Source organism: Equus caballus, chromosome 5, assembly GCF_041296265.1.
Source record: "Equus caballus isolate H_3958 breed thoroughbred chromosome 5, TB-T2T, whole genome shotgun sequence".
NCBI lineage: Eukaryota > Metazoa > Chordata > Mammalia > Perissodactyla > Equidae > Equus > Equus caballus.
This window is the reverse complement of record NC_091688.1, coordinates 8,025,178-8,037,846: the sequence shown is the minus strand read 5'-3', so window position 1 is coordinate 8,037,846 and position 12,669 is coordinate 8,025,178. Positions and strand designations below refer to the sequence as shown.

The 12,669-nt window shown below is 36.3% G+C and overlaps 1 protein-coding gene across 31 annotated transcripts in view; it reads right to left on the bottom strand.

Moving 5' to 3' along the window:
- Positions 1 to 12,669, bottom strand: part of DNM3 (dynamin 3) — a 567,669-nt gene that overhangs the window by 349,530 nt on the left and 205,470 nt on the right. For all 31 annotated transcript variants that reach the window (XR_011438995.1, XR_011438997.1, XR_011438996.1 and 28 more), the window contains exons 5-6: positions 863 to 961; positions 116 to 276 (exon numbers count right to left, since the gene is read on the bottom strand). Coding sequence is in view for 26 of the 31 variants with exons in the window: in XM_070267682.1 (XP_070123783.1) it covers positions 116 to 276; positions 863 to 961 (260 nt within the window). In the remaining 5 variants the exon portion in view is untranslated. The remainder of the gene's footprint in view (positions 1 to 115; positions 277 to 862; positions 962 to 12,669) is intronic.

Here is a 12,669-nt window from a genome sequence, read left to right as displayed (position 1 = left end):
ATTTAAGCTGAATGTCTTATTTTATTAAAAAGTGAATACAAAAACAAGAATTATGAATTCCAATAGTCACTTACACATTTCATAATTGTTATTTTCCTTGAAAAAACATTTTTACCTGATTAAGGACCTTCTGCAGGTGTGGGGTCCCCATCCGATCAGCAATATGTCTGTAAGCCGGGTGCGAGAGAAAAAATTTCCTTTCTGCCAACATGGCAGCTTTAATGTCCTTCTTTCCATCTATGTCCTTCTGGCTTCTGTTTACAACCCCCACGTAACCTGAAACAAAACACACACCTATGGAGTTTGGGACACTTTTTCTCACTTATTCTGGGGAGATTTCAAGGCTCCCAAAGAGGCTGAATAAGAAAGGCAAAATTATTTTAAGGCCTGAGGAATGAGTCCCTTTCTAGAACTCAACTTGAGACATCAGTATTTAACAAAGACTGGCTGATTTGGCTAAGGATAATTTTTTAGCATGAACACAATAATGTCTTTTGCCTTTAAAGCTCTGTGCGTTTTAACAGAGTATGTCTCTTAGCAGTTTGGTCATATAGCAGACAAGTAAATAAGTCAGACTTACTACAGTATATATTTATGCAGTCTAGGATGAATATTTATACCCTCCCTTCAAACCCTTTCCTTTTCCCGTTTTCTTATTCCTGTTATTTTAAGGAATGGTTCTCCCTCTGGATCATTTTTAATACATCATTTGGGAACACTGTTCCATTCTATAAAAGTATAACTAATCATAAATCCATTCCTCACAACTGTGGAGATATTAAAACCAAGCCTCTCATTGGTTACCCAACTGTTTCTCCGCCACATCATCAAAGGAAGTCTGCTACAGGATACAATACATTACCCCTGCGAAGAGGCAGCAGCTTGTTCTCTAGAACATCCCTGGCATCTGTTCCTTCATCCATAAGATCCAGTTTGGTAATGACTCCAATGGTTCTTAGACCTGTATCACAAACAAACCCAACATCACACAATTTGCAGAAGACCAACATATTTTAGAGATATGTGTGTCTCCTGCTAACTGTAAAGCACTCATGTTCTGGTCCTTTTCCCATTCCTCTCTGTGGTACTTTGTTTTCTAAGCCACTGCTACCCCAGTCTGGTGAATTTCAAGAGGATGAGGCAGAGAGTTGCAAAATCGCCCATCCATAAGATAACTTTTGATTCAACAGAGAAAAAACAAATAGCTGTATCACCAAAATATTGTTAAATTTATGAGTTTATTTTTGTACCATGCATGCATGGAAATTATACGTTGAAATTTTCCTCCCAGGTACTGCACACAATATGGATGTTTTCGATTTTTTATGTATTACATTATTAAAAACAAACAAATGAATATGCTATACATGGACCAATGATGAGAGTGTGTCATAAACCAAGCTTATTATTGATCCAGCTGAGTGTCTGAAGTCAAAAAAATTTAAAAAAAGAAAATTAGTGATAGGATAGTGTCATTACCAAAAATAAACTTGCACGTCTAGCAGCATTCACTGATTTTTAGAGAAGGAAATACAACTTAATGGAAAGAAGACCTAATTAGGAATTCTGAGGCTGAGATTCTAGTCTCAAGACAAGTCACTTAACTCTTTGGGTCTCAGTTTTCCTCATCTGTGAAATAAAGAGTTAGAAATTGTGATCTCCAAGGTTCCTTTCAGTAGTAAAATAATGTAAAAACCTAGACATTTTATGTAGCATATAAGATACAACGTATTTGTCCTGTGCTTCCATCATTGGATAAAATCAACAAGATTTGTCTAGTGATTCATATTTTTAAGTGCATTTCTTTGGACTTCCAATTAAACATGGTTATCTGAGCACAAGCCTTTATCTTTTACATAAAACCACGCTAAAATAATAATGGCTAACATTTATAAAGCCAGCTATGGTTTTAAACATTTACATGTCTTAAATTATTTAATTCTAAAAAGTACTCCAACGACTATTTTTGTAAGATGAGGAAACTAAGGCAGAGAGATTAAATAACTTTCCCAAGGTCATACGCGAGGTCAGTTGAGGCAGTCTGGTTCCAGGGTTCACCAGTTCGGATCCCGGGTGTGGACATGGCACCACATGGCATGCCATGGTGTGGTAGGCATCCCACATATAAAGTAGAGGAAGATGGGCACGGATGTTAGCTCAGGGCCAGGCTTCCTCAGAAAAAAGAGGAGGATTGGCAGTAGATAGATGGGGCTAATCTTCCTCAAAAAAAAAAAAAAGAAAGTCATAGGGTTCATAATGCCTAATACTTTCAAAGGTATGAAGAGATTTAGACATCTGCAGGAGAGGCTGGGAATGCATTCGCATTAGATAAACAGAAGACCAGGCAAATGAACAAAAACACAAGAGTCAACTTCAAAGAAGACAGCATCATGCCAGAGAGAAACTATTATCATAATTTACCACATGGCTCAGCTGTGAGTAATATTTTCAGAGTCACAAACATTCATTTAGCAAAATACAATGGTATAATTATATTAGTAGAATGGGGGGTAAGTGTATATATGCACATGTAAGTATATGTGAGAATGCGAGAGGGACTATAAGCCAGCTAAATCCTTCTCCTCCACAGTAGGAAGTCAAAAGAGAATATCTAAAAATAAAAAATCAAGAAATAGCAGTATAAACAGATTACATAGAATTACGGAGGCAAATACCAAAAGAAAGCTAAAAGGGTTGAAAGTGGGAGCCTCTGGAAATCAGTAATCAAGAGTCACTGGGAGTGGGCAAAAGACTGATAGGTTTTATTAAAAGTCTTTGGGACTGATTTTTTTCTTAAAGCTATGTACCTTTACAACATTAATAAAAATAAATGTTGAATTTTAAAACTATCTTCTTTTACTACTCTCTTATTTCTGAAAAGGCAGAGGAGTCTGTGCTCAGTGGTGTACCAGAAATGGCAAAGGAAATAAGTTTCTTTTTCACATTTATCGGCAGCTTAAAATAATCAACGAACTCCTGCTGGCTGACGAGATCTATACTGAGAGATCTCAAAAAGCCTTTGCCAGAAGAGATGCAAAGACAGCATGTTTCAAAAGCACTCCACTGGGAATGTAAAGACTTAGATAAAAATAATAACAGAGACCATTTATGGAGTCTGATTAAGTGCCAGTCTCATCCAGGACTCAAACAACAATTCTATGACATAGGTATTATTATTTTCTCAATTACACAGATGAGGGAAGTGTAACTTGGAGAGGAAAAATAAGCTTGCCTAAAGGCTCCCAGCCTGCAGGGTGTGGAATCCAGGCAAGCTAATTCCATATTTAATCGCTATACTTTTCTGCCTCCCAATTCTTAGCTAGATTCCACAGGTGCTTAGCTGTTATTTGGCAAGTTAGTTACATCATCTGGACCTATTTATATAACTAAAAGTTTAGATGTTTCTTTCAAGTCCAAATTTCTGGGAAGAAGAACTTCCAGATTTAGAAAAGTTTATGTACAATAATAAGTAAAGATTAATTTAATAAAATTGTTGCCCTTCAACTAAAAGGAAAATAAAAACAATAAATTAAGAGCTAACAAATAGTGCATGGTATGGTGTTTCAATCAAGCTTCCCTTCACTAAAGAATAGCCACAATGATGAGTGCTTGTGAGCTCTGACTAAGACCTTGAAAAGACGCAAAAGGCGCTTCAGAACTCTGATTCTTATGTAGCATAGAGGCTAAGAGCACTGACTCAAGGATCAGGCTGTTTGGGTTCAAGTCCCACCTTTGCCCCTTATTAGCTGTGAGACATTAGTTTCCTCATCAGGTGGAACCACACCAACAGAGGAACCACACCACCATGATTAACATTTGATGACTGGGATAATTATTAATAACATCCCCCTTTAACTCTCAAAAGACTTCCTATTTGAAGAATAAGTTACATGTTCACTCTAACTTTATATAAAATGAAGAAAATAATAAACCTATGTTTTAATATTAAAAACCGAACTTATGGCTTCTGGTCTAGCACATAAGGAGCCTAGAAGTTGCCAGTGTGTCCTAGCAACAAGTAAAAAGCTGAACAAACAGAAAAATCAACAACCCTTCTTAGACTGATCAGAGAAGTGAGGTCGCAGGGTAAACTGCTGCCCCCAAAATTTGGAGAGACAGACAGGTGAATACAGCGAATCACAACTTATAAGCAGAAAATCCACGGGAACCAGCGCCCAGGTAGGAAAACCTAAACTGTAATTGAGGAATTGCTGGAAGCTCAGTGTGGACGGTCTGAGAGTTAAAACTCCAAAGGAACCCAGCCATAGCGGGTATCCATACTTTTGTGAGTTTTGCCTTCAGGAGTTTGACCAGGTTCTCACAGTGAATATTTGAGAAAAATCCCCTCATGCTTCCAGCAGGGGGAAAAAACAAACAACCTGATTAAAAAATGGATGAAGATCTGAACAGACACCTCACCAAAGAAGATATACAGATGGCAATTGTATATATGAACAGATGCTCCACATCACACATCATTAGGGAGTCGCAAATTATGCAACAGTGAGATACCACTACACACCTAGAAGAATGGCCAAAATCCAAAACACCAAATGCTGGTGAGAATGTGGAGCAATAGGAGCTCTTATTCTTTGCTGGTAGGAGCAAAATGGCACAGCTACTTTGTAAGATAGTTTGGCAATTTCTTAAAAAACTAAACATACTCTTACCACGTGATCCAGTAATCACACTCTTTGGTGTTTACCCCAAGGAGCTGAAAATCTATCCACAAAAAAACTTGCACACAGATGTTTAGAGCAGCTGCCTTATAATTGCCAAAACTTGAAAGTAACTAAGATGTCCTTCAGGAGGTGAATGGGTAAACTAACTGTGGTACATCCAAACAATGGAACAGTATTCAATGATAAAAAGAAATGAGCTATCGAGCCATGAAAAGACATGGAGGGACCTTAAGTGCATATTACTAAGTGAAAGAAGCCAATCTGAAAAGGTATACGGTATATGATTCCAACTATATGACATTCTGGAAAGGGCAAAACTACGGAGACGGTAAAAAGATCAATGGGTGCCAGGGGTTGGGGAGGCAGGGATGAAAAAGCAGAGCTCAGAGGACTGTAGGGAAGCGAAAACTATTCTCTACAATGTTACGATGGTAGACACACGTCAGTACACATTTGTCAAAATCCATAGAATGCACACCACCCAGGGTGAACTGCAGTGTCAACTATGGGCTCTGAGTGAATGACGTGTCAATGCAGGTTTATTAGTTGTAACAAATGTACCACTCTGGTGCAGGATATTAATAGTTGAGGAGGTTGTATATGTACAGGAACAGGGTGGATATAGGAACCCTCTGCACTTTCCACTCAATTTTTGTGAACCTAAAACTGCTGAAAGAAATAAAGTCTATTAATTAAAGATAATTAAATGACATAACACATGTAAAGTACTTAGTACATAAAAACCACTCAATAAATGAAAAGTTAGGATCTTACCATAAAGCTTTCTTTCTCACCACTACTCCCACTCTACTCCAATCCTAAATTCAGGTTACATCCAAGGAGTTGCAGTTCTGCACGTGACCATGCATTCTTGCCTCTTCACTCCATAATGCTATGCCCCTCAGCTCCAAATATCCTTCCCTTCTCTCCTTTTCTTGGCCAACTCCTACCATCCTTCAAAATACCTTTCAGGCCTGTCCTACAGGTCTTAAACAGGCTCCCACAAGTGTAAGTTTGGAGCCTTTCTCTGTGCCTTCAAAGCTCTCTGTGTACACTGAAATAATAGTTCTTATAGGACACTAGGGATCTGCTTATTTGTCTGTCTCACCCGCTGGGTCATGATCTCTTCAAAAATAGGGACTACATCTAATTTGCATATTCCAAGAAATTCATATAGGTGCCAGAGTGGGAACTCAATAAAAGTTGATTTATTAAATGAATGAAAAAGTAAGCATGTTTATTTTTCTTAGTTTCAGACAAGCATTGACATACAACTTCCAGAAAAGAAATATGATACCATTCTACCATGTTACCTAGGTCTGTTGTCAGCACAGTGATTTTCCTGTAAGAACACTGCCATTTCTTCCGTTTACATACGCAACTAAATTATAAGTAGTGTGTTGTTTCATCTAATTAAGAAATGAGACAAAACTAAGCCACGAACCACATTAGCAGTTGCCAGAAAAGTAATCTGGAACACTGTGTACACGGAAACAACAGCAGTGAAAAGAAAAATCAGCGAAGAGTTAGTGTAAACATATATACAGCAAAATTAAAAACAGACTTAGGAAATTAGATGTCCTTCAGTTAACGTATTTTTTTTGTTTTGGATTTTGGTAGGATGTGGGGGGAGTTTGAAGTAAACGTTGTTCTTTCTGTTTGGCAAAAATGATGGAATATTTTATTTCTGAAAGCAATCAGTGATGCATGGGAATAGTTTCATCTTTTTTCCTATAAGTTTTCCACGAACATTATTTTCTTGTTACTTCCAACAATTCTGAATAACAGTTTTCCTTTTCAAAGTCATCAGCTAATATTACTACATGTGATACTAAGTAGAATATTAAGTAAATTATTGAAAGCATAAAAATTACTGTTGCTATGGTAACAGAGATTTTCTCTTGCTCACCAATATATGCTCAGACTCCAGCAAAGTACTTGAAATATTTAATATCTGTGGAAGCAAGGGAGAGGAGAAAGAGAGAAAGAGGGAGAAAGGAGATGGGGGGGGGGGAAAGGAGGAAGAACTACTCAAAAGATAAGAAAATTTAGACATAGAGTAGTTCTTTCACTGAGAATTTGTACTCCAAAATAGACTAAGGCATGAAGAAACAGAAGAAAAGAATCCATATATACTTAAATCTCTCTGCTTTTTGTCCCCCTAAAGCCATTTTCTTCTTCTTCCTTGGCATACAGCTTAACTATATTTCCAAATCTCCCTTACAATTGAGTTACAATTGAGTTACAATCTCCCTTATAATCTGCCTGTGATTGAGTTCTAACCACTGGAGGTGATATGTGCCACTTCTAGGCTTGGTCTATATAACTTCCCACATGTGCTCCTGCCTGCTCTTTCACGTTCCACTTGCTGGATCTAACCATAATAACTCCCTAAGTCCCTAAGGGTGACAAATGGAAGTATCTAGTTATCCAAAGTCATAGAGAAGAAACACCACACTACTCTGAAAATCCACGCAGGATGGGCATTTTTACTTTTTGTACCATTACAGGTTCCAGTCTACTTATTACAGTATATTAGTGCAAACAGTGGTCCTTTGAAGAAGAGAGCTGCCATAATGAAAATCTGGTTTAGCAAGATTAGGTAGTTAGGAAACAAATATTGCAAGTCGGAAAGATGAAGATTCATGTTATGCCATAGGTGTATATTTTGTAAACCTGCCTCATGGGATAGCTAAGACTAAGTGCCTACTGAAGGGAGAAGCTGTTGGAAAGAGCCAGAGTGTTAATTTGTCTTGGCTGTTCCTTGCTGCTTAAAGCAAGGGATTTAAGAAAGATGAGTTCACACAACAAATTTACCATTCTGCAAGCAGAAATAGAACATATTAGAGAGAAGCTAGAAATTTGGGTCTTTTAATGGTTGAAAAAGCCAACCGTTCTTGTAATCTAAACAATAGAAGAAGAGACTGAAAAGGATCTCAGCAACAAAAGTCCACTAAAAATTTTCAGTTAAGCAAAGGAGCTCAGTAACTTCTGTTTCTGGCTACGAATGAGTAACAGAGTGCAGACATACCTTTCTGTAAACTGCTAGAAAACTGACGATATATACAAAACAACTGTTTTCAGACATGAAACAATGTGTTGCACAGGACTATGATATCTGAGAGATGAGAAACGAGGTAAGTCATACCATTACCCAATTTCTGTCTGGAGGCAATCTCTGGACTACAGCGCAAGGGGGAAAAATCCAAAGAGATCCCAGCAGTCCTGCTTAGTTGAAGAGACACAGGTTGGATTTCAAGGAGGCCAAGGCAGTCAGAATTCACAGGATAGTGTACCACACAAAAGGGGGCTATGACTAGAAAGAGCTCCAGAAATAGACCTAGGGTTCCCCTCGAGTCTTTGAATGCGTGTTTGCCTAAGATAAAACTCCACATGGCTGGGCAAAGCACAGCTTCCAGGGAGCTCTAAACCATCAATTCCCAGAGTTCACATAGGCCTGGGAGTCATTTAAGTTCTCGCCAGCTAGAATGGAGAGACCCTATTGAACTAGAGACATGGAAGGGTCAAAATTCAGTAAAGGTTGCTGCAGATCCACTCTTTAAAAAAAAAAACACTAAAAATGAGCTTCAAAAAATCAACTGATCTGCAAGTAATGTAACTACTGGCTAAAACAAAGTCTAACATGTTTTTAAAGAATATAATAAAACTCAACACTCAACAAAGTAAAATTCAAAATATCCACATTCAAACAAAAGTCACTAGATACACAAAGAAGGAAATGTGACCACGATCAGGAAAAAAATAAAAATCAGTCAAAAGGATCTCACTTAGAAACACAGGAATTCACAGACAACATTAAAACAACTACTATAGATGTGCACAAAATGTTCAAGGATATAAAAGGAAACATGAAAATAACGATGAAATAAAAAGAATGATAGTTGATGAAAACTATAAACTCACAGATCCAAGAGGCTCAAAGAACACCAACCACCCAAAGACAATCACACCAAGGCACACCATAGTTAAATTGCTGAATACCAGTGCTAAAAAAAAAATCATAAAAGCAGAGGGGAAAAACCAAGACAGACAAGAATAACTGTAGACTTCTCATCAGAAACTATTAAAGTAAGAGGACATTAGGATGACATTTTAAAGTACTGAAAGAAAAAAAAAGAATTGTCATCTAAAATTCTATACCAGTGAAGAAAACATCTTTCAGAAATAAAGGCAAAATGATGACTTTTTCAGACAAACAAAAGATGAGATAATTTGTTCCCAGAAGACCTGCACAACCAGAAATGGCAAAGGAAGTTCTTCAAGCTGAAGGAAAATAATATAAGATGGAGACTCAGGTCTACAAAAAGGGATAAAAATCTCTGGAAATGGTAAAAGTAAGGGCAATACAAGATAGTTCGTTCTCATTTTTAATACCTTTAAAAGATAACTGACGAGGGGCCAGCCCTGTGGCCAAGTGGTTAAAGTTCTGCGGATTCCTCTTTGGTAGCCCACGTTTGTGGGTTCGGATCCTGGGCACAGACCTACTCCACTCATAAGCCATGCTGTGGAGGCATCCCACATACAAAACAGAGGAAGACTGGCACAGATGTTAGCTCAGGGCTAATCTTCCTCAAGTAAAAAAATAAAAAAAGATTAGCAACGGATGTTAGCTCAGGGTGAATCTTCCTCACAAAAAAAAAAAGATAATTGTCTATTTAAAGCAAAAATAATGGTCATTTATAACATATGTAGAAGACATAACATGTTTTATATGTAGAAAGGTTTATAATATATGAAGAAGACAAGTAGTAAAATGATAGACAAATCCAACTACCATCATGTGCTGCACAGCAACATTTCAGTCAACAACAGACCGCATACGTGACAGTGGTGCCATAAGATTAGTGCCACATAGCATACGCATGTAGTAGGTTATACCATCTAGGCTTTTGAAAGGACACTATGTTTTTGTACAACAAAATTGCCTAATGACGCATTTCTCAGAGGGTATCCCCATCTTTAGGCAACACATGACTGCATATGGATAATTATACTGAATGTAAATAGCCTAAATACCACAATTAAAAGGCAGAGAGTGGAAGTTTGGATAAAAAAGTAAAGTGAAATTATGTGCTATATAAAAGAAATACACTTTAAATATAAGGACATAAACAGATTAAAAGTAGGAGTATGGGAAAGCTATACAATGAAAACACTAATCCAAAGAAAGCTGGAGCGGCTCTTTTAACATCAAACCTAATAGATTTCAGAGCAAGAAATATTACCAGGGATAAAGAGACAGAAATTTGTCATGATAAAGGGGTCAACTTATAGAGAAGACATAACAATCTTAAATGTGTAAGCATCTAATAACAAATTTTCAAAATACTTAAGCAAAAGTTGACAGAACTGAAGGGAGAAATAGACAAATCCAGAAATATAGCTGTAGGTATAATATTCCTATCTTGGTAACTAAAAGGACAAGTAAATAGAAAAATCAAGAGATATGTAAGACTTAAACAACACAGTCAACAAATGTGACCTGAAGGACAAGCCACCCAACAACAATAGAATATACATTCTTCCCAAATGCACATTGGTCATTCATCAAAATCGACCATACTCAGTGCCAACAAACAAATCTCAATAAATTTAAAAGGAACAAAATCATACAGAAATTAATGTCAGAAAGTTATCTGGGAAATGCCAAAATATTAGGAAATTAAACAACATATTTTTAAAGTACCATGGGTCAAAAGGAAGTCACAAGGAAATTTAAAATAATTTAAACTGAATAAAATAAAAGCACAACATATTAAAATTTATGGAATGCAGTTAACTAAGTACTTAGAGGGAAATTTAAAATATTTAAATATTTTGCTTTAAAATATTAAACATTAATATTAAAATATTGCTTTAAAATATTACTACAGTAGTCCCCCCCTTATCTGCGCTTTTGCTTTCTGAAGTTTCAGTTACCCACAGTCAACTATGGTCTGAAAAGATTGAATGGAAAATTCCAGAAATAAACAATTCATAAATTTTCAACGGTGCACCATTCTAAGTAGCATGATGAAATCTTGGGCCCTCCCTCTCAGCCCACCCAGGACGTGAATTATCCCTTTGTCCAGCGTACCCAGGCTGTATATGCTAGCTGCCCATTAGTCACTTAGTAGCCGACTTGGTTATCAGATCCACTGTCACAGTATGGCAGTGCTTAGGTTCAAGTAACCTTTGTTTTACTTAATAATGGCCCCAAAGCACAAGAGTAGTGATGCTGGCAATTTGTATACGCCAGCAGGAAAAGCTGCAAAGTGCTTCCTTTAACTGAAAAGGTAAAAGTTCTCAACTTAACAAGGAAAGAAAAAAATCGTATGCTGAGGTTGTTAAGATCTACGGTAATTTTTATTACAGTATTTTGTTATAATTGTTCTATTTTACTATTAGTTATGGTTTTCAATCTCTTACTGTGCCTAATTTATAAATTAAACTTTATCATGGGTGTGTATGTACAGGAAAAAACAGAGTATTTATAGGGTTCGGTACTATATGTGGTTTCAGGCATCCACTGGAGCTCTCAGAACATATCCCCCTGGATGGGGGGGACTGCTGTATTACCAAATAGGAAAGGTTTAAAAACAGTGATCTAAGCTTTGACCTTAAGAAGCTAGAGAGAGAGGAGTAAATTAAATCCGAAGTACGTGGAAGAAAGGAAACAATAAAGAAGAGTGGAAATCAACTAAATATAATATGGATAAAAGATATAATCAACTAAACCAAATGCTTATTCTTTGAAAAGGTCAATAAAATTGTCTATGCTCACCCTTTGTTTTATACTGGAGATCCTAGCCGGTGAGACAAAGCAAGAAGAATAATTCAAACGCATAAGCTTGTAAAGAAAAGAGTAGAACTGTCTTTATTCACAGACAGCAAGATTGTGTATGTAGAATATCAAAGAATCCACAAAAGGCAACCAGACCTAATAAGTGGATTAATTGAGGCCAAAGCATATAAGGTCAAAATACAAAAATAAATCATACACAGCTATATATTAGCAACAAAAAATTGGAAAATAAATAGTATTTTCAATAGCATCCAAAAACATAAAATACATAAGGATAAATTTAATAAAATATATTCAAGACATGTATGCTGAAAACCATAAGCTACTACAGAGAATACCTAAATAAATGAAAAGAAATACTATATTCATTGACTGGGGTATTCAATACTGTTAAGTCAATTCTCTTCAAACTGGTCTAGAGCAGTGCTGTTCAATAGAACTTACTGCAATAATGAAGAGGCTCTATGTGTGGGCTTTCCAATACAGAAGCCATTAGCCACATGGGGTTATTGAGCACTGAAAATAAGGTGTGACTGAGGAACTAATTTATTTTATTTTATTTTAATAATTTTTATTTTAATAGCCAAATGTGGCTAATTGCTAGCATATTAGATAGCAGAGCTATAGGTTTAATGTAATTCAAACAAAATCCCAGTAAGTTCTTTGTAGAAACTGACATGCTGATTAAAAAGTTCAAATGAAAAGACAAAGTACCTATTATTATAACCAAAGTAATGACAAAGGAAATTTGCACTATTGATTCCAAGGCTTACTGTAAAAGCTACAGTCATTAAGACAATGTGGTATTGGCACAGGGATAGACATACAGATCAATGGAATAGAATAGAGGCCAGAATTATAGGTTATACACACATGCATATGTACATATACATACATGCAATTGGTTTTGAACAAAGACGCCAATTTAATTCAATGGAAAAGGATAGCCTATTCAAAATAAATGGTGCAGAAACAATTGTATATCCACACGGAAAATAATTAAATCTGACCCTCCCTTACTTCATACCATACACGAAAAAAGGATCACAGACTTAAATTTAAAGCTAAAACTACAAAACTTCTCAAAGAAAACATAGGACAAAAATCTGTGCAAACTTGGGTTAGGCAAATATTTCTTAGAGAGGATTAAAGAAATGTATATCATATTTTTAAAAATTAATA